This window comes from Felis catus, chromosome A2, assembly GCF_018350175.1.
Source record: "Felis catus isolate Fca126 chromosome A2, F.catus_Fca126_mat1.0, whole genome shotgun sequence".
NCBI lineage: Eukaryota > Metazoa > Chordata > Mammalia > Carnivora > Felidae > Felis > Felis catus.
The window spans coordinates 6855758-6881971 of record NC_058369.1 but is presented as its reverse complement, the minus strand read 5'-3'; the positions used below and the strand labels follow the sequence as shown (position 1 = coordinate 6881971).

General features: G+C 40.8%; 2 protein-coding genes across 2 annotated transcripts; both read right to left on the bottom strand.

Annotated features, from left to right (window-relative positions):
* Positions 1-3684: 3684 nt before the first annotated feature.
* Positions 3685-4635, bottom strand: LOC101082803 (olfactory receptor 7G2-like). Its single transcript, XM_011288856.3, has one exon. It carries the CDS (start codon positions 4603-4605, stop codon positions 3685-3687), a length of 921 nt encoding a protein of 306 aa, XP_011287158.2. The 5' UTR covers positions 4606-4635.
* A 5639-nt stretch (positions 4636-10274) lies between these two features.
* LOC101082548 (olfactory receptor 7G2-like) lies at positions 10275-11213 on the bottom strand. The gene has a single exon (XM_011288858.2). The coding sequence runs from the start codon at positions 11211-11213 to the stop codon at positions 10275-10277; it is 939 nt and encodes a 312-aa protein (XP_011287160.2).
* Positions 11214-26214: the final 15001 nt, after the last annotated feature.

The window sequence follows — 26214 nt, the reverse complement described above, 5'->3', positions numbered from 1 at the left end:
TACAACCACTAGATTGTTAGAGTCGTGTTGGGAAGTGATGTGGATCTCAAGAAACATCATATGAGAATTAAAATTGACTCAACCACTTTGAAAAACTTGTTTGAACCACCCAAAGGAGAATAGGCCCTTATATCCAATAACTTGGTTCCTAGTATAAAACTTTCCCTCGTTTTTGCCAGGAGATATGTATGAGATTATTCAAACTGTGGTATTCATAATAGTGGAAAACAAGCTACCAAATGTTCCATCCATGAGGGAATGGACTACTATTTTGTGATATCATCCTTCACAATGTCAAATTATATGGTATAGAAAGTGAATAAATTAGTGCTATATATACCCCACAAAAGGTTTGAAACCCAATGGCAAAATGATGCAAAAAATAAGACACAGAATTCAAACTTAAAGACTAAACTTTTAATAAGTTCAAAAAGAGGCAAATTTATTTTAGAATATAGTTAACAAATGGTATAGGGATATATACAGGGTGATAGAAAGACGCAGTTGAATCCTATGAATATGTCTGTGTGTAGAGGAAACATGACAAAATACAGGCAATTTCATAGAATTCAATGGACTAAAACATTAAAGAAATGGTGCATATAGAATTCAGACTAGTGGTTACCTCTGGGATGGGAAAGGTGATGTGACTTGGAAACTCTTCGAGTATATTCTTTTTCTTTTTAAAAACATTTTTTTAACGTTTATTTATTTTTGAGACAGAGAGAGACAGAGCATGAATGGGGGAGGGTCAGAGAGAGAGGGAAACACAGAATCTGAGGCAGGCTCCAGGCTCTGAGCTGTCAGCACAGAGCCTGACGCGGGGCTCGAACTCACGGACCGCAAGATCATGACCTGAGCCAAAGTCAGATGCTTAACCAACTGAGCCACCCAGGCGCCCCTCTTCAAGTATATTCTGTGCTTTAACCTGGTAATGGGTATTATGTTTTCATCATATTACCATTTAAGAACTATAGATGTATTTTATATGCCACTTCATCTACGATGTTTTAACGAGTAAAATTGAAGTAAGGTCTTTCATATTCTGAAATACAAATATATTCTTCCATGTTCTTTTAATATTTATGTCATGTTTCTCAGACTTTGGAGTGTATCAGAAATTTACAAAGTACTTATTTACAAACTCATCCTTTCGATGTCTCTCCAGTGATACAAAGTCAGTAGTTCTCAGAGGCAGATCAGAAATCTGCAGTGTGGACAAGTGCCTCAGGCCATCCATCTGTGCAGGTGTTCTGTGGGTGTCAATGGAGAGAGTTCTGCAGTAGAAGACTCACCAGGGCAGCAGGCAGGGAGCTGTCCCCCATCTGTGGTGCTGACACAATACCTCCTCAAGGAATGGCACTCCTTTGGTTATGCTGGGAGAACTCCGTCCTTCTCCCCTAATACACACAGCCATAAAGATACTTCTGTCTGATGGCTCCACATTTTTGTACTTGTGGAAAAAGTGATGGCCCCTAATGCTACCAACTTCTTTTATCCTGTCTTATTTTACACTCAACGTCTTCTCTGCAGAAACACTGTTTTCTTCATAATAACACATGATAATGTTTTCCATAAAAGCCCTAATTTAGCAGCCACCTCTTTAAGACTTCAGTCATTCCATCAATTTTACTCAGTCATATATCTCTGTGTGGACCCCTCCTGAGATGAGTGAGAAATACTGCATGGAGAGGTAACTAAAGAAATAAATTAAAACACAGATAATTCTTTTATTTTTTTAAGGTACATTCTTAATACATCAAAGAGGGGCACCTGGGTGGCTCAGTGGGTTAAGTGTCTGACTCTTGATTTTGGCTCCGGTTATGATCTCAAGGTTCGAGATGGAGCGTCGTGTTGGGTTCTACACTGACAGTGCAGAGCCTGCTTGGGATTCTCTCTCTCCCTCTCTGCCCCTTCCCCTCCCTCTCTCTCAAAATAAGCAGGCTTTTTAAAAAATAAATAAATGAGAAGGAATCGAAGCAAATAGAGTGTCAGGAAAAAAGATGAACACCCATTATCCTACCTACTCAATAATTAATGATTATATTGCTCAGACCAGAAAAGCTGCAGTAAAGATAAACAAATATAAATGTAGAAACAGGTGGCAAAAAGATGTGAGTTCAAAAGGATTATTAAACTTATGAATATAGATAAGATATGAAAAACTATGGTACCAGTTAGATGCTGTTGAGTTCCCCAGTATGTCAGGCATCGTATTAGGTGCTTGTAATAGTTATGACAGTTGATTGCCCAACAAGAATTAACCTCAGTCAGTCTAAGGCTTTGATTTTAATCATTTCTCCCACACCAGTAATTAGATTAAGAAGGAGCACATGATTCTCTTCTCAGCGATGAGACTTAAGGGGATATGTTTTGAATGATGCCATGGAAAGACCAATTATCAAATGGCTCAGGGAAAGACGTTTTCTGTCCCTGGGCATCAAGCTGAATATGACACCTGTGTCTGCCGCCACCATCTGATCTTGAATGAAGCCACTTCATCTAAAGCTAAATAAATTCCTACTCTCCCATCCATGTACATTCCCTATCTCTGAAGTCCCTGTACAAAAAAATAGCTCCTGGAGAACCTGAGTGGCTCACTCGGTTAATACTCTGGTTCTTGATCTCGGTTCAGGTCACAATCTCATGATTTGTGAGATCAAGCCCCAAATGGGGCTCTGTGCTGACAGCGTGGAGCGTGCTTGGGATTCTCTCTCCCTCTCTTTCTGCCCTTCCCTTCATGCTCATGTTCTCTCTCTCTCAAAATAAACAGTAAACTTAAAAAAAGAAGAAGAAGAAGAGGGGTGCCTGGGTGGCTCAGTCAGTTAAGCGTCCGACTTCGGCTCAGGTCATGATCACACAGTTTGTGAGTTTGAGACCCACATCGGGCTCTGCACTAATAACTCAGAGACTGGAGCTGGCTTAGGGTTCTGTGTCTCCCTCTCTCTCTGCCCCTCCCCCAATTATACTCTGTCTCTCGCTCTCAAAAATAAATATTAAAAAAAATTTTTAAAGAAGAAAAAAAGATAGCTAACTTTCTTGTTTGAGAATATTAAAGAAATTGTTCTTTTTATTATAAGAACCAAAGACTTTCAGTTTCAAGTTCACATATCTCACAACTGCCTAAAACCACTGAGATAATCAGATTTCACTGATGCTACAGATGATAAAACTGAGTTTGGTGGATTCTTATGTTGCTCCAGAGAGATAGAGTTTGATAGAGACAACTCTCAGTGATTACTGCGTGGGAGTAAGAAAGGCCAGCTTTCTTGCCTCACGGTGAATGCCTGTCTGGGGGAAGATTCTCACGGTCCTAGCTGTGGGATAAGGTGGAAGCTAGTCTGTACCTGTAACCATGACGTTGCATATACCTTTTGCCTGCCCTATCCATCTTCTCCCACCTTATTCTGAACATGCTGTCCCCCAAAATCACTATAACAAGATCCCAGGATTCAGGTTCTCCCTCTATGGAACATGACCCAAAGAACTGAATTTAGACACTTGAAATCACTTCTCAAACATCACAAAATCAGATATGAAGCCCAAGTTGATGTGGCCATCATGTTATCTAGTCATTTTAGATGATCTTGGTGATAGATCTGAAACACCAGAATACCTTTTACTTTGACTCATTCTAAAAATCTGACTCAAATATGATGACAGAATCATTAAATAAAAGTTATCCTACCTGATGATTCTTCTCAAGGCTTCCTTCATATCCCTGTTACGCAGGCTATAAATAAAGGGGTTCATCAATTGAGGAACCACAGTGTACATCACTGAAGCTACTGAAGTCTTTCTGGAAGAGTCAGTAACTGCAGAACTAATGTACACCCCTAATCCTGTCCCATAGAACAAGGAAACAACTAAGAGATGAGACCCACAGGTGGAAAAGGCTTTATAATTTCTGCCAGCTGATGGCATTCTTAAAAGTGAAGATAGAATTTTAGTATAAGAGAAAATGATCCCAAAGAGAGAAATACCACTCAGTGTACTAGCCATAAAATTAGCCAAGAGGGTATTGATGAAGGAATCAGAACATGCAAGCTTGATGACCTGTGCAAGTTCACAGAAAAAGTGGGGGATTTCCAAGTCAATGCAGAAGGACAATTGCAACACCATCATACTGTGGAGGAGGGCATCCATGATGCTAACATACAAGGGGAGTAGAATTAACAATCCACAGAGGCAGGGGTTCATGATGACCGTGTACCTCAGTGGGTGACAAATGGCAACATAGCGGTCATAGGCCATTGCTGCAAGGAGAAAATTTTCAAAACCAAGAAAAACCAAGACAAAGCAGATCTGGGTGATGCAGCCTGTGTAACTTATGTGCCGATTCTGTGCCTGGATGTTCACCAGCATCTTTGGGATCATGGTTGTGCTTAAACAGATGTCAGTAAAGGACAGGTTGGAGAGGAAGAAGTACATGGGGGTGTGGAGGTGGGAGTCCGAGCTGACGGCCAGGATAACGACCAGGTTTCCCAAGATGGTGACCAGGTACATGAGCAGGAATAGGCAGAAGAGTATGGGCTGCAGTTCTGGATCCTCGGTCAATCCCAGAAGAAGAAACTCTGATACATCCGTTTGGTTTCTGGGTTCCATGTTGTTGATATAAAATATTGGGTGACAAGAGAATACAATGTATGGTTGCTGGACCAACAGCAGCAGTACCTGGGAATTTGTTGGAAATTGCAATATTTGGACTCCAGACTTATTGAGGAAAAGCTCCAGGGTGGGTGATCAGCAGTCTACTTTAACAAGGTCTCCAATGATTCTGACATATGATAAAGTCTGAGAACTGCGGTTCTAGAAAAATGTTTATCTATATTGTGAACCTAAATGGATATTTGAAACTTTCCCTCTGTGTATTTCTCCCTGCATCCTTCTTCTTTCCCTCATCTTCTTCCCTCCATTCAGTTAATCAGCCAAAATTCTAATGAGCAATGAGTGTGTAACACATTGTGTCAAGAATGAAATAGAGAAGACATGGCTTTATTCCTTTAGAATTATTCCACACCTTCAAACAATCAGAAATATAAGAATAAAGTTACAAAATCAGTCTTATCTTTAGGGATCTTCTTCCCCTAATACAGTAGGTGACATATGATCACAAACAACAACAACAACAACAACAACAACAACAACAACAAATAGCCCAAGCTAAATGGGAGAAAGGATGAAATGCATAGACAGATAAAAATAATAGCTATTTGTCTTTGGAAGACAGACTCATAAGATGACACTGGCACCAGGCATCCTAAGAAGCATGTCCCTGTGCAATAGTGGTTGTCTTTTCTTGTGGGACACAGTGGCCATCAGAGGATCAGTCACTTGGTATAATACTTAGATCCACACGCTCTGAACTTAATCCAGGCTCCAGTACTTGCTTTGTGAATAGGGAAAAGGTTTTAACTGTATTAGAATCTCGGTATTCTTGTGTGTATATTAGGAACTATCAGAATACTTTATGGAGTTGTGATGATAAAAAATGAATAGGCTTAAATCAGTCTGCGCAGTGTTTAGCTAATGAGACCCTCATAGTGACATTTCCTATTGTGATTTTTTTTTCTGTCATAAACAACAGCATCTGGCATGTTTCACTCCTAGGATGGGTTGGGGCAAGTTGAGGAAAAAGAAAAGTAAGAAAACATCCTTAGTGTGATAATTGCAAATTTCAGGAATGGGTTTACGTGCTGAAACTCCCTTGGAGAATCTTGATCATATTACAGGGGAAAGGGGGGAATATCAATATATCAATGTTTATTTGGCATGGACATAAAGCAATTAAAATAAATATTACAAGAAATTGGATCTGTGAATCAATATAAGAAATGAAAACCAACAAGAGATAAAATTATTCATATAAAATACCATAAATGTATACACACATATCATATACATATACACACAACATGAAAGCATGCTTGGGGGACACCATTACACTGGTGTTTCCTCTGTGAGGGGGAAATAAGGGGTACAAGAAAAGAATGCCTTCTGCATTTACGTTATTTTGTTAATTAAAAAAATAGACATGAGATGATATAGTAGAATGCCAACATGTGTTAATTCTGGAAATGTGTTAATGGTAGCATATTAAATTTATTGTTATAATATCTATGCCATTATTATAATTTAAAATATATGGTATTTTTATGAAAAGGAATGTGCAGATGAAGGAGATAGCCTGCTCTGTCTGTCTGAGTCTACACTTCTTTCTTCTAGGTCTTCACAACCAGGCTACAAATATAACACCAAGGTTCTTCTGTATAATGTACGGGAGTTAAAATGAAGCTGATATCTCTCCCTTCCGCCACCAAAGGATACAAGTAAGTGTCAGAGAATTTCATAATAATCATCATGTTTGTGAAGGGGAGGATTTAAGCTCATGATCAAAATGGTTCCTGCCATTAAATAGACGGAATAGAAAACTAGCAGAATAAGAGCCTCATTAGCATTGTTGAGGAGGTACAAAATAACATGTCAAGATGATGATATTCAAGCAGGAGTCCCATTGGGGATTTAGTACTGGTCATCTTAGGCATGGACTCTCCGAATGGCTATGCAGGGTTACAATTCTAATAAACACCTTCCCTCATGCCCAAAGCATTGTCTAAGGGACTTTCTGTTACCTGGCTGACATCATTGCTGGATGACACTTGACATCTTCTCTGGATTTGAATGATGGAAACAGTAGGTCTGTCTCTGATAAGGGCAGAGTGATCGAGTGAAGCCCCACATTTCTAGGCAAGTGGGATCATTTCTGGGAGGTGCCTCACGTGTTGTTTCCTGACTGGGCAGGGCTGTTGAGTGAGGTGGTCATAGACAGACTATTTGCAGTCTCTGCATCCCTGAGGATTCAATATCCAAAGCTCCTCATTAGACAAACACTTTTATTGTTATTTGGATCCCAGGACAGTGTAGATCCTTAAAGACTAAAACTGTAGAAGAATAGAATTCAGGATAGTTGATCCCTGACCCCGTGAGGTCACACACACACACACACACACACACGCCATGTAGTTCTCTCCATCTGTTCATGCTCACCCCCATTTCACATACTTTGCATGTGTGGACACACCATCCTTCTCTAATTGGATTCCTGTCTTTAAATTTTTTTATGTTTATTTTATATGAGAGAGAGAGCACAAGCGGGGTAGGGGCAGAGAGAAAGATGGAGACAGAATCTGAAGCAGAATCCAAGCTCTGAGCTGTCAGCACAGAGCTTGATGCGGGGCTCGAGCTCAGGAGCCATGAGATGATGACCTGCTCTGAAGTCGGATGCTCAACCAACTGAGCCACCCAGGCACCCTTGGATTCCTGTCTTTAGATATAAGCAAGGGCGTCTCTATCTAATTAGTGATATCAGGAAACCAGATTCTAACTCTAAGTGTGAAAACACAGTTTATATATGTGGGTATAAAAATATATATTTATAAATACAGATAAGCTACATAAAAATGCAAACAGTGATGATTTTTTCCAAGAGTCATCGAATGTTTCTTGAACATTAATTTTCATTCTGTATATTTCATACGGCAGATTTTAGTCTATAATCTGTAAACAATTCTGTGATCAATATAGACAAGACTTTAGAATTTCATAAACAACATTTTCAATTTCATCACGATGGTTTCAGTGTACATTTTTTTCACATCAGTGGATCATGGGTTGAAATTATGACACTTTTTAAAAAATAGAGTTATGGGAAATTACGATGTCATGGAGAAGGCAATAGTATGCTGGTTCATCTATATTCTCCGTGAAATGAGTGTGATTTCAGCCATAATTTAATAGGTAAAGATGCTGCTTCATGTTAATACTTAATTACAAACTTTCCATTATTTAATGAATTTAACATATTCATGCACTTATCAATTTATTTTTATCACATGTTAACTTTTCTATATAACTTGATTTTTAAATCAATAGAGTTCTTGCTCTAGTATTTAAAACCAACATGAGACAAGGTGGCATTTGAATGTCATCCCTTGGGGCACCTGCATGGCTCAGTTGGTTAAACATCTGGCTCTTGATTTCAGCTCAGGTCAGGATCTCATGGTTCATGAGTTCAAGCTATGCCTGGGGTTCCCCACTGATGTGCAAAGACTGCTTGGGATTCTCTCTCTTTCCCTTTCACTCTGCCCCTCCTCTGTTTGCACATGTGCGCTCTCTCTCTCTCTCTCTCTCTCTCTCCCTCTTTCTCTGTGTCTCTCTCTCAAAATAAATGGGTGAACTTAAAATAAGTAATTTCTTAAAAAAAAATAAGAGAAGAGATAACATGTTGGCAAAGGTGTGGAGAAAAGGGAGCCCTTGTGCACTGTTGGTGGGATGCAAATTGCTACAGCTACAATGGAAAACAGTATGGAGGTTCCTCAAGAAATTAAAAATAAAGCTACCATATGATCCAGCAATTCCACTTCTTGGTATAGATCCAAAGGAATTAAAATCAGGATCTTGTAGGGATATCTGCTCTAGCATGTTCACTGCAGCATTATTCACAATGGCCAAGTTATGAAAACAACCAAAGTGTCAGCAGATGAATGGGTAAAGAAAACATAGTATATATACAGCAAAATATTATTCAGCCATGAAAAAGTAGGAAATCCTGTCTTTTGTGACAACTTGGATGAACCTTGAGGACATTATGCTGAATAAAATGAGTCAAACAGAGAAAGACAAATACTGTATGATGTTATATGTGGAAAATCTAAAAGAGTTAAACTCACAGAAACAGTCACCAGGGGCTGGAAAGTGGGGAAAATAGACGTTGGTCAAAGGGTATAAAACTTCAGTTATAAAATTAACAGATTCTGGGGATCTAGTATAGATCATGATAATTATAGCTAATAGCAGTGTATTATATACTTAAATATTGATAAGAGAGCAGAATCTTAAATATTCTCACCACTAGAGAAATGGTAATTAAGTGCCAGGATGGAGGTTTTACCCATGCAATGGTATAAAATCTGCACATTGTATACCTTAATTTTACACAATGTTATATATAATTATATCTCAGTAAAGCTGGGAGAAAATGACCAAATACTGGAAATTAAATACTGGCTGCATAAATCCAATTTCTGTCACCATGGTTACATTGCCTCCTCTTTTTTTTCTGGGTCATTTCCATTTCTGTTTATCTTATAAGGACACATGTGATTCTATTTAGGGCTACCCAGAAAATAGGGGAATAAGCTAATATACAAAGACTCCAAATAAGTACAATTCACTCTTTTATCACAAAATGTTAATACGTTAGAGGACTAAGACATGGACAAATTCTTTTGAGGACCACCATACAACCTGTTGCAGTTGTGGTTCTAGTTGACTCTTCTAGTTGACTCTGTGGAAAATTCTATAATCATCTGACTCAAGAAAGGACAGTCAGAGTTCTTTCTCTGAGAATCATGCCCAAATATGACATTTCCATCTGGTGCCACTACCTCATGACCCTGAGGAAAACCAATCCTAGGTCAATAGAACCCATGGAGGACTGAATGAATCTCTACTACTCTGTTCCTGTACATTCCCTGCCTCTAAGTGCCTGTAATGAAAGATAGCTCTCTATATTGTTGGTAATATTAGAGTTAGGGATTCTTTTTCTTATTGCAACTGAAGATTTCATCACTGATAAAGTTTGAATATCTCACAATCATCTCAAACCACTGAGATAATGTAATCACATAATTTTCATAGATAATACAATGAAATATGGTAGGTGATGAATTTCCTCACAAACATACAGTTTACAGTCAACAAATTAATTACTAAATAGGTGTATAAAAGGTCAATTCCCCTACTGTATTATAGGTATAACTCCTAAGTGCAATTGCCATGGCCCTACACTGAAATCAGGTGGAAGCTAGTCTCTAGATATGACCACAGTGTTGCTTCAATAGTTTCCCTGTCCTATATACTTTCTTCAGTATTCTGACAGTGATCCAAAACAAAACAAAACAAAAAAACAAAACAAAACAAAAGAAACCAAACCCAAAAAACCATTATAACTAGAACCCTTGCCTCAGGCTCTGCTTCTGCATAAAACCCAAGCAAAGAAGCTGAATTTAGAGAATTGAAATCATGTGTCAAACATCATAAGACTAATCAAAAAAAGTAAAGTATGTTTCAACCCCAAGTTAAAATTAGCTTGAGCAATCTGTTGCCTGGCTAGCTTAGAAGAATTCGGTGATGGAAAAATCAAGAATTATGGCTCATCCAGGATTCCTATCCCTTTGCCTCCTAGAAACCCAAGTCCAAAACATATGGCACAATCACAGCAAAGAAGGCATCCCATTGATGAGTTTTCTCACGGCTCCCTTCATGTCTCTGTTACGCAGGCTATAGATAAAGGGGTTCATCATTTGAGGAACCACAACATACATCACTGAAGCTACTGCAGTCTTCTTGGAAGAGTCAGTAACTACAGAACTAATGTACACTCCAACAACTGTTCCATAGAACAAAGAAACAACTGACAAGTGAGACCCACAGGTGGAAAAAGCTTTGAGCTTTCCCCCTGCTGATGGCACTCTCAAAACGGAGGAAACAATTTGAGTATAAGAGAAAATGATTCCGGAGAGAGGAATACCACCAAATAGGCTAGCTACAAAATATATCAGGATGTTATTGATGAGGGTATCAGAACATGCGAGTTTGATGACCTGAGCAAGTTCACAGAAGAAGTGAGGGATTTCCAAGTCCTTGCAGAAGGATAACCGTAGCACCATCAGACTATGGAGCAAGGCAACCACAACGCTAAAGAACAGTGAGAGTAGAATCAGCAGAACACAGAGTTGGGGGTTCATGATAACGGTGTACCTCAAGGGGTGACAAATGGCCACATAGCGATCATAGGCCATTGCTGCAAGGAGAAAATTTTCAAAACCACCAAAAGCCAGGACAAATCCAACCTGGGTGAGACAGCCTCTATACGTGATGCTCTGATTCTGTGCCTGGATGTTCACCAACATCTTTGGGATCGTGGTTGTGCTTAAACAGATGTCAGTAAAGGACAGGTTGGAGAGGAAGAAGTACATGGGGGTGTGGAGGTGTGAGTCAGAGCTGATGGCCAGGATGATGAGCAGATTTCCCAGGATAGTGACCAGGTACATAGACAAGAACAGGCAGAATAGGAAGGGCTGCAGTTCTGGATCATCTGTCAACCCCAGGAGAAGAAATTCTGAAACACCTGTGTGATTTCTGGGTTCCATTTTGAAGAATCTAATGGAAATGGAAAAGATGGGTTAAAAATAAAATAAAGTGAATACTCCCTGGATGAGCAACAGTAGCATCATCTGGGAAATAGTTAGAAATGCAAATTCTTGGTATCACTCCAGATACACTGCTGATAAACTCTGAAGTAAGGACCAGCAATCTAAGTTTTAACAAACCCTCCAGATAAATTTGATATACACTGAAGTTGGAGAGCCAATGCTTAAACAAAAAGAAATAAATCTTTATGTATATGGTGAACCCAAGAGAATATTCAAATCGTTCCCTCTGCTAATTTCTCCCTTCATCATCATCTCTTACTTTTCTTTGCTCCACTCAAAGTTTTGCTTTGATTTTTATTGATCACCAACTCTTTTTCACACATTGTGCCTAGTGCTAAGACTGAAACAAAGAATAAACTACGGCACTTCCTTCAGAAATATTCCTCATCTCAAACAAACAGAAAGATGAGAATAAAGTTATCCAATCTCTGTTAAGAGTTTGGTGTCCAACTCTGTTAAGAGTTTGGTGTCTTAACTCTGTTAAGAGTTTGGTGATTCTGGAATGCCTCAGAATCAACTGAAGGGTTTGTCAAATTACAGATGAGTTACATCGTACCATCACTCCATTTATCTATAGGAAAACTTAGGTGGGGTGAAGTACACAGTGCCTGGAAAAGATAAGATGTTAAGTGGTTTGACAGCTCAGCTGACTGTCTAGACCAATTATTGGTAATGCCTCTGGATAATACAGAATTAGCGTTCCTAAACCAACACCCAGATTTCATAAAACTTCCTTTAAAATCTTAATGTAGTCACCTTGAACAATGCCCCAAATCTTTTCCCTTGTCTACAGCACATGTCCACCCCTACTCATGAAGTATGGTATAGTAGGTGCACGACATCTATCCCAGTATCTGCTCTGTACCTCAGCAAAGATTAGAAAATGTTGCCTATATGGGTGTCTGGGTGGCTCAGTCGGTTAAGCGTCTGACTTCAGCTCAGGTCATGATCTCGCGGTCCGTGAGTTTGAGCCCCGCGTTGGGCTCTGTGCTGACAGCTCAGAGCCTGGAGCCTGCTTCGGATTCTGTGTCCCTCTCTCTTTCTGCCCCTACTCCTGCTCACACTCTGTCTCTGTCTTTCTGTCTCTCTCAAAAATAAATAAACATTTAAAAAATTAAAAAAAAAAAAGAAAATGTTGCCTGTAAACTTGAAGCTGATAATCCCCATGAAAACACTACTCACCTGCACTAGCAATTAATTCTAGGAGAAGCTGGGCAAATATCAGTGCATTCTCTACCTTATCCTAAGGAGACTTTTTCCCTAGGTGATGGGGGCAGGCATATCATTAAAAAACAAACAAACAAACAAACAAACAAACAAACAAACAACAGCTAAATGAGAGAAAAAGCATAGGCTTCTAAAAAATGGGTGAAAATAGGGGCACCTGGGTGGCTCAGTTGGTTAGGCATCCGACTTCAGCTCAGGTTATCTCGCAGTTTGTGGGTTCGAGCCCCGCGTTGGGCTCTGTGCTGACAGCTCAAAGCCTGGAGCTTGCTTCGGATTCTGTGTCTCCCTCTCTCTCTCTGCTCCTCCCCCACTCCTGCTCTCTCTCTCTCTCAAAAATAAATAAAGCTTAAAAAATTAAAAGCAAATAGGTGAAAATAGCAACAATTATTGGTCCTTGGAAGACAGAGAATTCTAAGACAGACTTATATGGTACTTACAAGATAATTGGGCATCCTTAACAAAATTGCTTCTGTAAAGCAGTGGTCAAGATGGAAGTAGCCATGACAACCTTTATCATTTGGTGCATTACTTAGACTTAAACACTGAATATAATTCCGATCAGTACTTGATTGGGGGTAGGGAGAATTGTTCACCTGTATGAAAAGTCTAGTGTCCTCATTTGTATGATGGGAACGATCACAAAACCTCAGGGGGAAGTTGCAGTGATGGAAATGAATAGGGACACATCTGACACAGTACTCAGTGTATGGGACCCTCATGCTAATATTTCCTATTGTGCGTGTGTGTTTTTTCCTTCCACGAACAACGGCACCTTGTATATTTCAGTCCTCACAAGGAAGCAGTGGGGTGGGGCCAGTTGAGGAAAGACAACAGAAAGGAAGAACCCTATCATCATAAATGCAAATTTCAGGGAAAAGATTATGAGCTGGGAACATTTATCGTGTAGAAAAAGAATGAAGGAATCATCAACCATATCAATATTTATTTCAGATGAACATATGATGAAATATATAGCAATTAAAATAACATGATAAAATGTATTAGATATACAAATTAGTATAAATAATGAAAACCTATAAGAGAAACATTTTCAAGTGACAAAGTATATATCATTAGAAAAAATTTAATTTATTTTGTACTGTCATAAGGAATAATCCATAATAAACATAAACTTAATGGTTTTTGTTTTTATTATGGATTATTCAAGTGAAAAAAAGACCCACAGAGATAAATGAAGGATGGTACCCACAAATCAACAGTATAAAATTCATACACATCACCATCTTCAATCTAAGTGTTTTTATTGCAATAAATATTACAATATTATAAATATGTGAAGCCCCCACATCATGTATTTGAACAATCTTGATTCTTTTCTTTCCCCAGGGGAGTCACTACATGAACTTCATATACATTATTCCCTGGCATTTTTTTACTATAATTTGTATTATTGTTAATATGGTAACATAAACAACTAAATTATTTTCAATTTTGAAAGTTTATATAAACAAAACCATATAGTACATGTCATTTACATTTGGCATTCTTATGTAATTTATCTTCTTTATTATTAAAACATTTAACCTCACTTTATTAATTTTAATTGCCAGAGAGTAATCCACTGTATTGTTATGTTATGATTTATTTCTCCATTCCCTAACTGATAGGTAATATGGTTAATGCCTTTTATCCTGTATATGTTTATGAAGACATGTACAATATAAAGCCATGTCCATCATATTCAAGATGATGTTGTCTCTGAGACGGGAGTAACAAGAACTGAGAATACAAAAGAAATGGCTTCTGTAAGCATATTATGTCATTAAAAAGACATGAACTTTGTATAGCAAAATGTCAACATTTGTTGATTCTGGAGTGCATTGGAGGGTGTTTTAAAATGTATTGTACTATCTCTGTTGTTCTTCTTTAAAATAATTGGTAATTTTATAAAGTGAAAGAGGTATATTAAGAAAGCAGCCAGCTAGACCTCTCTGTCTCCACTTTCTCCCCACCGTCCTCAAGCAAGCTACGGGGATAATAAGACTCTTCTGTGGAATGGTGTATCGAGAACCAGGAATGCAAATAAAAGGAAAAGCTGACCAAAACCCTTCGTCATGACTACCACAAAAATTCAAGTAAATTCCAGAAAGCTTCATAACACTCATCTTGTTTGAGAAGGGACAGATTTCTGCTCAGGAGAATAACGGATGCTGCCATTTTCTAGGGAGATTAGGTGACCAGCAGACTGAGAACAGGGTGAGTATCGCTGCAAACATAGATGAGAACTTGTCAGCAAGAAGGCTGGAGTGCCATTGGACACCAACACTCCGTTCCCATCGCTTCATGCATGCACACCCCTCATTGCTTCCCCTGGATGAATCTGTAGTAAAATACCTGCCCTCCTTACAGAAGCACTAACTAAGGGACTTTAAGTTACCTGGCTGGCATCAGTGTGGAAGGATATCTCACATATCACCTGAATATTGAAGACCAGAAGATCTGTCTTCTGGAAAGGCAGAGACACCAAGCGAGGCAATGGGCTTGTGGTCAAGAAAGATCATTACTGGATGGAGCCTCAGGTGTGCTTCTTCTTGACTAGGCTAGGGCTATTGAATGATGTTGTCACAGACTGACTCCACAGTCTCTCTATATCCCTGGGGAATCAATATCCAAAGCTCCTCATTAGACAAATATTTTTAGTATCATTATTCTCACCAGGCTGTGCAAATCCTTAAAGACCAACACAGGAGAGGAAAGTAATTCATGATGTCTAACCCCTGATCACATGGGGCCAGGTACACACCATGCTGTTCTCTCCACCTGCTCAATGTTCACCCCCATTTCACATACATTCATGTGTAGACACACGTCCTTCTCTAATTGGACTCCAATCTTCAGGTTTTAGAAATAGGCAAAGGCATCTCTATCTAATTAGTGACATCAGAAAGACAGATGCTAAGTGTGAAAACATAGTTTTATATGTGGGTATAAAATATATATTTATAAATACAGCTAAGCCATGTAAAAATGCAAAAATGCAAAAAAGCAGTGATGATTTTGTCTAAGACTCATGGAATGTTTCCTGAGCATTCATTTTCATTCTGTATATTTCATACTGCACATTTTGACCTGTATTCTCTAACAATTCTGACTATGATCAATATAGACAAAACCTGAGAATTTCATAAACACCATTTCCAATTTCATCACTATGGTTTCAGTGTACATTTTCCTTCACATTCATGGATCATGAGTTGAAACTATGACATTTATTTTTTTTTCACTCTGCTACTCTTTTAAAAAGTTTTGCGGGGGTGGGGGGCGCCTGGGTGGCTCTGTCGGTTGAGCGTCCAACTTCGGCTCAGGTCATGATCTCACGGTCTGTGGGTTCGAGCCTCGCGTCGGGCTCTGTGCTGAGGCTCAGAGCCTGTGCTCAGAGCCTGGAGCCTGTTTCAGATTCTGTGTCTCCCTCTTTCTCTGACCCTCCCCCGTTCATGCTCTGTCTCTCTCTGTCTCAAAAATAAATAAACATTAAAAAAAATTTTTTTTAAAGTTTTGGGGGCACCTGGGTGGCTCAGTTAGTTAGGCATCTGACTTCAGCTCAGGTCATGATCTAGCAGTTCATGAGTTCGAGCCCCATGTCGAGCTCTCTGCTCTCAGCACAGAGCCTGTTTCAGATCCTCTGTCCCCCTCTTTCTCTGCCCCTCCCCAAATTTAGTTCTCTAAATAAATAAATAAATAAATAAGTAAATAAACAAACATTTAAATGAATAAGTAAATAAATCATTTAAAAAGTTTTTATTGGGGCACCTGTATGGTTCAGTTGGTTAAGTGTCCTACTCTTGACTTCGGCTCAGGTAATGACCTCACAGTTTGTGAGATTGAGCCCTGCATGGGGTTCTGTGCTGACAGTGCAGATCCTGTTTGGGAATCTCTTTCTCCCTCTCTCTTTGCCCCCACCCCACTCACATTCTCTCTCTCTCTCTCTTTCTCAAAATAAATAAACATTTTTGGGGGCACCTGGTGTCTCAGTCGGTTAAGCGTCGACTTTGGCTCAGGTCATGATCTCACGGTTCGTGGGTTCGAGCCCTGCATCACGCTCTGTGCTGACAGCTCAGAGCCTGGAGCCTGCTTCCAATTCTGTGTCTCCCTCTCTGTCTGCCTGTCCCCTGCTCATGCTCTGTCTCTCTCAAAAATGAATAAATGTTTTAAAAAATTAAAAAAAAATTTTTTTAAGTTTTTATTTAGGAGAGGAGTTAAGATGGCAGAGAACTAGGGGAACCCTGGGCTTTCCTAGTCTCAAACACAGCTGTATTGAGTCAGATCATTTGGGGCACCCAGAAAATTGATCTGCAGACTGGCAGAAGGATCTTCACAGCTGGAGGGAGACAGTGTAACAGGTGCAAGGTGAGTGGATGTGAATTGGGGGAGAGAAAAATGGCAGTGCTAGGAAGCGGACAGAGTCCTTTTGGTGGAGAGACAAAATGGAAAGAAAGAGAGAAGGGTTAAGAGAGTATGGCATCAGGGTCGCACCAGAGGAAAACCTCTCTGGACCACGGATTGGGGGGAGAGAGAAGTACTGAGTGTTGAGGGGTTTGTTTGTTTTTTGTTTTGGCAAATAGTGTTTCGAGTTCAAACACTGTTTTGGAAGTGCTCAACTTTATCATGAGGAGAGCTGTGGCACGCCCTCCTGGGGAGGAGAGAGCTGGTCCCAGAGTGCATAATGTAGGGATCTCTGGGGCACATTGAGAGAGAACATTCCCCTTCCTGGAGTGCTTTTGGAAGAGGGTATATTGCCTCCCCAAGGACAAAAGACCCTGCAGGTGCCAACAAAAGGGTTTTCATCAGCAGGGGACAGAGGCACACCCAGAGAAAATATAACCTTTGCTGATTTTAGCCGTGCTACACCATAGATTCCGCACACTGAGCAGGCATGGGACTGTTTTTCAGGAATAAAGGACTTCAGACACAGCGTGGAGATGCTCTACTCCAGAGGAGGGGGTGGGTCCGGGTGGTGTCGGGTCCTTTAAGACTTCAAGTTTTGGGGTGCCTGGGTGGCTCAGTTGGTTGAGCATCTGACTTCAGCTCAGGTCATGATCTCACGGTTTGTGGGTTCGAGCCCCGCGTCAGGCTCTGTGCTGACAGCTCAGAGCCTGGAGCCTGCTTCGGATTCTGTGTGTCTCTCTCTCTCTCCATCCCTCTCCCCCTCATGCTCTGTCTCTTTCTCTCAAAAATAAATAAACGTTAAAAGAAAAAAAGACTTCAAGTTTTGAATCCCAGCTGTGCACCTAAGAAAAAGCTCATCAAGGGACGCCTGGGTGGCTCAGTCAGTTGAGCATCCGACTTCAGCTCGGGTCATGATCTCATCGTCCATAAGTTCAAGCCCCACGTCAGGCTTTGTGCTGACTGCTCGGAGCCTGGAGCCTGCTTTGGATTCTGTGTCCCCTCTCTCTCTCTGCTCCTCACCTGCTCGTGCTCTATCTCTCTGTCTCTCAGAAATAAATAAACATTAAAAAAAATTTTTTTTAAAGAAAAGAAAAAGCTCATCACAAGTGCCCTCTTTAATGCCCATCACCTATTTAACCCATCCCTCCTCCCACCTCCCTCCGGTAACCCTCAGTTTGTTCTCTATAGTTAAGAGTCTGTTTCTTGGTTTGCCTCTCTTTTTTATTCCCTTTGCTCATTTGTTTTGTTTCTTAAATTCCACATATGGGTGAAATCATATGGTATTTGTCTTTCTCTGACTGACTTTTCTCACTTAACATTATACTTTCCAGCTCCACCCATGTCATAGCAAATGGTGAGATTTCATCCTTTTTTTTCTTTTATAATAGAGTTATTAGAAATCTCAAGGTCACTGGCAAAGCAATAATATGTTGTTTCATTCATACTCTAGGTAGAATGAGTGAGATTTTAGTCCTAATTCAATAGGTGAAAATGGTGCTCCTTGTTAATAATTACATAGTTTTCTTCAATTAGTGAATTTAACATGTCTAAAAGAAAATAAAGAAGTACAGAATTCTGTACCCTTAATGCAAAATTAATATTTTTAAACACATTGCTCGGTCAAGTTTTGTTGGATTAATGCCATTTGACAGGAAGGATTTGACAAATTAACTTCCGCCCTTCAAATCCTTCCTGCAATCTGTAGCAGAATCCATTGCAAATGTTGCCAACATCACCAACCCACAGAGCCTCATGGCCCTCAGTCACCTCTGTGTCAACGCCGTTGACCAAAACTGATGAAGGTTCTTCCCAGAGCATCGTGTTGATCAGATGTTTATGTCGTGAGTCATGCCGTTGCAAGTGTCAGAAATGCTTGTGGCTAATGTATTTTCTTCTTTTTTCTTTCTTTTTTTTTTTGAAAGGAGCAAGCTTTTTTATTGTTTTTTTTTTTCCTGTAACCCATTTCATTTTATTTTTTCTAAACTTATTTATTGTTTAATTTACATCCAAGTTAGTTAGCATATGGTGCAACCATGATTTCCGGAGCAGATTCCTTAATGCCCCTTACCCAGTTAGACCATCCACCCCTCCCACAACTCCTACAGCAACCCTCTGTTTCTTCTCTATATTTAAGAGTCTTTTATGTTTTGCCCCCCTCCCTGTTTTTATATTATTTTTGCTTCCTTTCCCTTATGTTTATCTGTGTTGTATCTTAAAGTCTTCATATGAGTGAAGTCATATGATATTTGTCTTTCTCTAACTGACTAATTTCACTTAGCATAATACACTCTAGTTCCATCCACATAGTTGGAACTGGCAAGATATCATTCTTTTTTATTGCTGAGTACTACTTCATTGTGTGTGTGTGTGTGTGTGTGTGTGTGTGTGTGTGTGTGTATACCACATCTTATTTATCCATTCATCCATCGATGGATATTTGGACTCTTTCCATTCTTTGGTTATTGTTGATAGTGCTGCTATAAACATTGGGGTGCATGTGCCCCTTTGAAACAACATACCTGTATCCCTTGGATAAATACCTAGTAGTGCAATGGCTGGGTCGTGGGGTAGTTCTATTTTTAATTTTTTGAGGAGACCCCATACTGTTTTCCAGAGTGGTTGCACCAGTTTGCATTCCCACCACCAGTGCAAAAGAAATCCTTTCTGTCCGCATCCTCGCCAGCATCTGTTGTTTCCTGAGTTGTTAATTTAGACATTCTGACAGGTTTGAGGTGGTATCTCATTGTGGTTTTGATTTCTATTTCCCTGATGATGAGTCATGTTGAGTATTTTTTCATGTGTCGGTTGGCCATCTCGATGTCTTCTTTGGAGAAGTGTCTCTTCATGTCTTTTGCCCATTTCTTCACTGAATTGCTCATTTTTTTAGGTGTGGAGTTTGAGAAGTTCTCTATAGATTTTGGATAATAACCCTTTATCTGATATGTCATTTGCAAATATCTTCTCCCATTCCATCGGTTGCCTTTTAGTTTTGCTGATTGTTTCCTTCACTGTGCAGAAGTTTTTATTTTGATGAGGTCCTCATAGTTCATTTTTACTTTTGTTTCCCTTGCCTCTGGAGACATGTTGAATAAGAAGTTGCTGCGGCCAAGGTCAAAGAGGTTTTTGCCTGCTTTCTCCTTGAGCATTTTGATGGCTTCCTGTCTTACATTTAGGTCTTTCATCCATTTTGAGTTTATTTTTGTGTATGGTGTAAGAAAGTGGCCCAGGTTCATTCTTCTGCATGTCACTGTCCAGTTTTCCCAGCACCATTTGCTGAAGAGACTGTCTTTATTCCATTGGATATTCTTTCCTGTTTTGTCAAAGATTAGTTGGCCATACGTTTGTGGGTCCATTTCTGGGTTCTTTATTTTATTCTCTTGACCACCTTTGCTGCACCCCAGGGGTTTTGGGCTGTGGTGTTATCATTTTCATTGGCCTCCACGTATTTTTAAATTTGCTCTTTAATTTCTTGGTTAGCCCATTCATTCTTTAGTAGGATGTTCTTTAGTCTCCAGGCATGTTATCTTTCCAAGTTTTTCTTTGGTTGATTTCAAGTTTCAGGGTTCATCCACATTGTATCATGTGCCAGAACCCCATTCCTTTTTATGATGTAGTAATAATCCATTATATGTACATACACTACTGGGCTGTCCTTGTGTATTAACAGATGCTAAGTAGCATCCCTGGCTTCTACTTGCCAGATGGCAGGAGCACTGTTCTCAATTGTGACAACCAAAACATTGCCAGATATCTGCTGGAGCACAAAATCATCCTGATTCAAAACCACTATCTTTGCTTCTTTCTACCTTAATTCACTAGGGAGATATACATTCAGGAATGACATTCATATTTAAATAATAGAAACATCATTACTGACGCCTAGCTGACAATTTCAATATGGCACTCCACTGAGGTCATAATGTCTACCCAAGGCTGACACTCAGGTAAACTCCTATTCGAGGTGTAGAATTCTTATCAACTGGGGCTCTCAGGGACCGGGGTTCCCCCTTGTAAATAGGCAAGAGTCACCCACGTACTGATCATGTTCCAGAGCTTACCGTCAGAGGGTGCCCACCCTTACTCATCTCATTCCACATGCCTTCGTGCACCTGTAGTCACATAGTAGGTGTTGTCCCAGCACAGAACAGACAAACTCCTTCTGTGTATTTGTACACAATTCTCCACAGTAAAATCTGACTCATAATTGTGTGTCTAATGGGATACCATTTTCTTCTAAGGAAAAGAAAATTATACCTATATCTGTATCTATCTATATCCATTTCTCTCTCTCTCTCTCTCTCTCTCTCTCTCTCTCTCCCTCTATAGATAGATAGATAGATAAGATCAAAGCCCTGGGCAAGAAGGATCAAATCGACTTCCCCTTTCTGAATGCCAATAAGAAACACCAAGTCAGTCAACCATAGTAAATTCCCATAAAACCAAAAATTTTGTTTGATGTTTTAATCTCATGAGAGGCAGAGTTTCCATCCTGCTAATGCTTTTTTGTCACTTTTTATTTTGAACTATTTTTCGACTCACATAAAAGTTGCAAAAACAGCACCAAGATCATTTCAGTGTACATTTCCCAGAGCTCCCCTTGATGGTGACATAATCTTTCATAATCTTCGTAAATTACCCAAACAAGGAAACAGATCTTAGAGCAATACTATTAACTAGAACTATATGCCTTACTGGGATTTAACCTGAGTTCCCTTTTGGAAACACAGAAGAGACAAGGCTTAATGCATTCATGCTGAATCAGATCGGAAGCCTTTGTCTGATCAAAGTCTTAGTTCATTCAAAGAGGACATAGCCATAGCTGAAAGTATGAATAATCTATCCATTTACAGGCTCCATGTGTGCCAGTCTGCATTCATTAAAAAGGAAATCACTCTAGGACACCCCTTTTTACATTAATCCACATGCATACATGCATGTCTTTTCTGTCTCAATTGCTCCAGGCTGCAGCTCTCAGGCCTGGCTGTACTTTCCAACCTCTCATAGTGCTTTTGAAAATTCCAGTGCATGAGACTCCTACTAGAGCAATTATGTTAAAAATCTCTAGAGGTCAGATTTTTAAAATTCTCCAAGGATCCCAAACCACAGCCTAAGTTGAGAATCTCTCTCACAGATTTTGCAATAAGACTCAAATCGACAGGATCACAGGCTAACCATAAGCTGTAGTGGGAGACAGCCTCCCCACTGAGTTTCACATCAAGGCTCATTTTAATTTGTGTGGCTGAGAGCTGAAGGGACCTGTCCTCTACTGCCCTCCAAGATCATCATGAACAGCTGGCCAAGAAAGAAAGAGGACAGAGAAAGACCACAACCAGAGGCCACTTGTGAGCTAATGTCAAGGAGAAAAATTTGACATCACATCATTTAAAAAATATCAGAAGACATTAAAAAAAATTCTCTAATGGTCTAGTCTTTAGGAGTGGTCATATTATAATCAGACCCAAAGGAAGAAAGTCAAACAGAAATGCCCAGCAAGGGAGTTGAACCTCCTCGTTTACAAATGTGATTACCAGATGGTAAATCTGAGAGCAGATTTCTGTAACATCCAGTTAGAATACATAGGACTGGAAACAGCATACTGCAGGCATGCAAAAAATGACTTAGTCCCTTGAAGTTAAGACTACAAACCAACTGAAATAACTTACTTATCAAGACTAATACTAGGCTCGTTAAGAGTCACTTCCACTCTGTGTTGTGACCGTCATGCAAAACTACTGTGTTATAAACTGCCCTATCCTAACCAGTCCCTTGCCTTACAAGACCCCAACTTGAAATCACCCACCCAGCCTAAGACCCTACAAAGATCCTTCCTTGATTTACCCCTCTCGGACAGTATTGAGATCCTCTCAAGGTGGTGTTTTCCTTTGCTATGGTAGATCTAATAAGCTCAGCAGCTTGTTTTACAGCATTTTCAGGTGGTGTTTTGAAGAGTCAACAGTTGACAACAGCTTCAAGATTCATGGTTACATCACACTTTAAAAGTCCACATGGGGGAAGAATGATGTCAGCAAGATGCAGCATAAGGGTCACTGGTGATCATCTGTTCCCAGAAACATCCTTCAAAACGATGAAGCACACAGGAAAATACCTTCAGGAGATCTAAGATTCAGGTGAGTGATTACAGCACAGAAATAAGAGAAGATGCATTGAAGCAGATGGGGAAAATCAGTTTCACATTGCCTCAGCAACCCTCTCCCAAGACCAGGCAGCACAGATGGATAGAGACACCTTCCTGGGGTGCAGGGGGAGAGAAGTGAGCACCCTCTTTCACCATGTACACCAGCACCAGGGTAACTCTCACGGATCCAGGCTCCTGGCCCACCTCAGTGCCAGGTCAGCCCCTGTGGACCTAGAATCTGAACCAGTTTCCATAAGCTGAGATTCCTGGAGCACCCCAGCACTCTGGCAGACCAAGGCTCTAGGCAGGTTCCCAGGCACTGAAGCTCCTGGCCAGACTAGTGCCAGGTCAGCTATTATAGACCCAGATTCCTGTCTCACTCCATGGCCAAGCTGAATCGTGTGACCCCAGGTCCCTGGCTTGCCCCAACACCAGGCCTGCCCCTGTGGACCTAGAATCCAGACCAGCTCCCATGGACCCAGGCTCCTGACACACTATGGCAATGGACTGGCCTCTGTGGCCCCAGACTCCAGGTAGGTACCCACAGACTCAGCTTCCAACCTTGCCCCAGGACCAGATCAGCCCCAGACTCCCAACTGGCCCTAGCACCTGGCTGATCCTTGTGGCCTTAGGCTCCAGATTGGCTCCCATGGACTCAAACTCTGGTCTTCCCTGGTGCCAGGTTGGCCCCTGGACTCCCAGACCAGGTACCACAAACCCAAACACCAAAGCCACTTCAGTAGTCTCTGATGCCTGTTTGGTCTCCATGAACCCAGGATCCAAGCCCAGTCATATGGACTCAGGTCCTAAGCCCAAGTCTGTGAATCCAGGTTGGTCCCCATGTATCCAAGCACTGGACCCCTGTCCATCTGGCAACCCAGGTAAGACTGCCTGCTTGAGAACTCCAGTAGCAAGCATGTAAAAAAGCCAGTTTTGCTGGTCAAAAATAGTGGAATGTTGGCAATTTCATATGACTCAGCCTAGTATTACGTTCTCTACTTTTGTCTATGGTTGGCTGATTTCCATAATTAAAGGTTTTTAAAAACTGGCACTTAATGTATCAATCGGTTCCGTGGGTGTTTATTGAGCGGGCATATGACCTGAGATTTCTGGCAGTGACCTCCTAAAACTGAGTTCCTAAATACACAAAGATAGAGACTCCCACAGATGCCACCCTGGGACCAATATTCAGAGCAAGGATCTGGCTGCAGACCCATGCAGCCAGCCTCTCTCTTGGCGTGTGTCCATCAGGTGAGATTCCACTTGCCCCCTTAGCAGAACTGGAAGGCAGCCATGGTGTCTTTACAGACAGCTGCCCTCTTGGGGGTAAGTGGAGCTGGAGGTAGTCTTTGTTTCTTGGTGTGACATCACTGGGTGAATGTACGGAGGTGTTTCTTGGTTCTTGAGCTGATGAGGGACACTGGCTTCAAAGAAGAGTGGACACCTCCTCCAGGGGAAGCCCTTGACCTTAGAGAGATCCCCAAGGAGAGGGTGAAGAGCCATTGGGAAACCGGCAACTTGCACCCAGTTGCCTCCTAAAGACCTGAAATAGTCAATACAGGCGTCCTACTTCCATATCCCAGCCCCCACAGGAAACAGACGTGAAATTGGACTATTTGTCTAACAAGGAGCCTTGGGAATTGACTTCTCATTGGCTCAGAAATTGTAAATATTCCCTCTGTTCTTACAATTCATCCCCACCCTAGCTTGTCTTCTTTGGGCCAGGTGGATACCTACCTGTGTCTCTGTGAGGCATCCTCTTTGTCTCCGGGATCTGGTCCTCTTTGGGCAACAGAACCAGGATCTCTATTGACCATCACCAGGGAGGAAACTGAGCCAAGTTTGCCTCAGTGATAATGTCAAGAAGAGGAAAGATATCCCAGTAAGTGGGCTTGGAGGACAAGGAGAGAGAGAGCAAGAGAGAGAACCTTGATGAATGTTGGCAAAGTGAGTAGGTGGCAGCCTTTGTGTTTTCAGAAACACTGGGAGATTTTACGTGGCTGAGTTCACTCATTTCCCAGCCCAGAATTCATAACCACACCTATCTACCTAGCTCAACCTCATGCAGCTATGATGCCACCAATCTCTTTCCAAAACCAGTGATTTGTAACACAGTTCCTAGTATCTGAACCTGATTTTCCAAGCCCACTTGAGCACCTTGAAGAACAGAGGCATTCCCTCTAAGACATTTGTATTATTCCCACCACTGAGTCCTTGAGGCCCTTGGATTTCTTGATGTTTTCAGGCTGAGAGGCCCTAGAAACAAGTCCGGGGATTCATCTAGGGTAGGATTTAGGCCTACTTGAGTAGAGCCTAACCAAGAAGATGAAGGGAGCACATGAGTCTCCCCGTTCCTGAGACTTAAAGTTTTCCCAAGAGCTTTGGACAGACAAGGAGGGACAGAGTAAGTGGGTGATAGCCTAGGTGTGCAGGACAGAAGAATGTGAGATGAGCACATTGATTCAGTTAGTAACTTAATCTATAGGGTACTCACTAGCTCCTTTTGGTGTTAAAAAAATACCTGAGTCTTTTAGCCAAATTATGATACCATGAGGTAGGATGTTGTCAGTGCCACAGAGTGGCATAGCCTCTGATGTGATGTCAAAACACAGAGTAAGAAACTACCTTTGACATGGGGGCTCCGTAGCAGTGAAATCTGGTGGAGGATGGTCAGGGGGCCAGGGAACTCCAGGAAGAGAGAATATAAAAGGACAGTGTGCCTCAGTGGAAAGGCTGTGAGCTTTGGACTCAGGAAGACATACAGCAGAGCAAAGCTCACCTTTAGGAGCTGTGGGAGCTACACCTCCTTTCTCCTCTTTGGGCCTCAATGATCACACCTGTAAAAATGGATCATAACCCCTTCCCCATGGTTTGTCACTAGGATGATATGTCATATATGTAAGTATCTATCCTAGTGCTTGGCACATATTAGGAACTTATTAAATGATGCGAAATGTGAAGAAGCATGGAGACAGAAATAGCAGGGAAGGATGGGATTTTAATAAGGGGATTGACCTACTGTCCCCCAAATCTGCTGTAAAACATAATTTTAGGAGGGCGGTAGTAAATAAAGTGAAAGTAAATAAAGTTGCATGGGTGTCTGAGCCTTTGAAGAAATAAACACTTCTTCCAGACTTCATGGACTGACTTCAGTAAGAGAACAGTTTC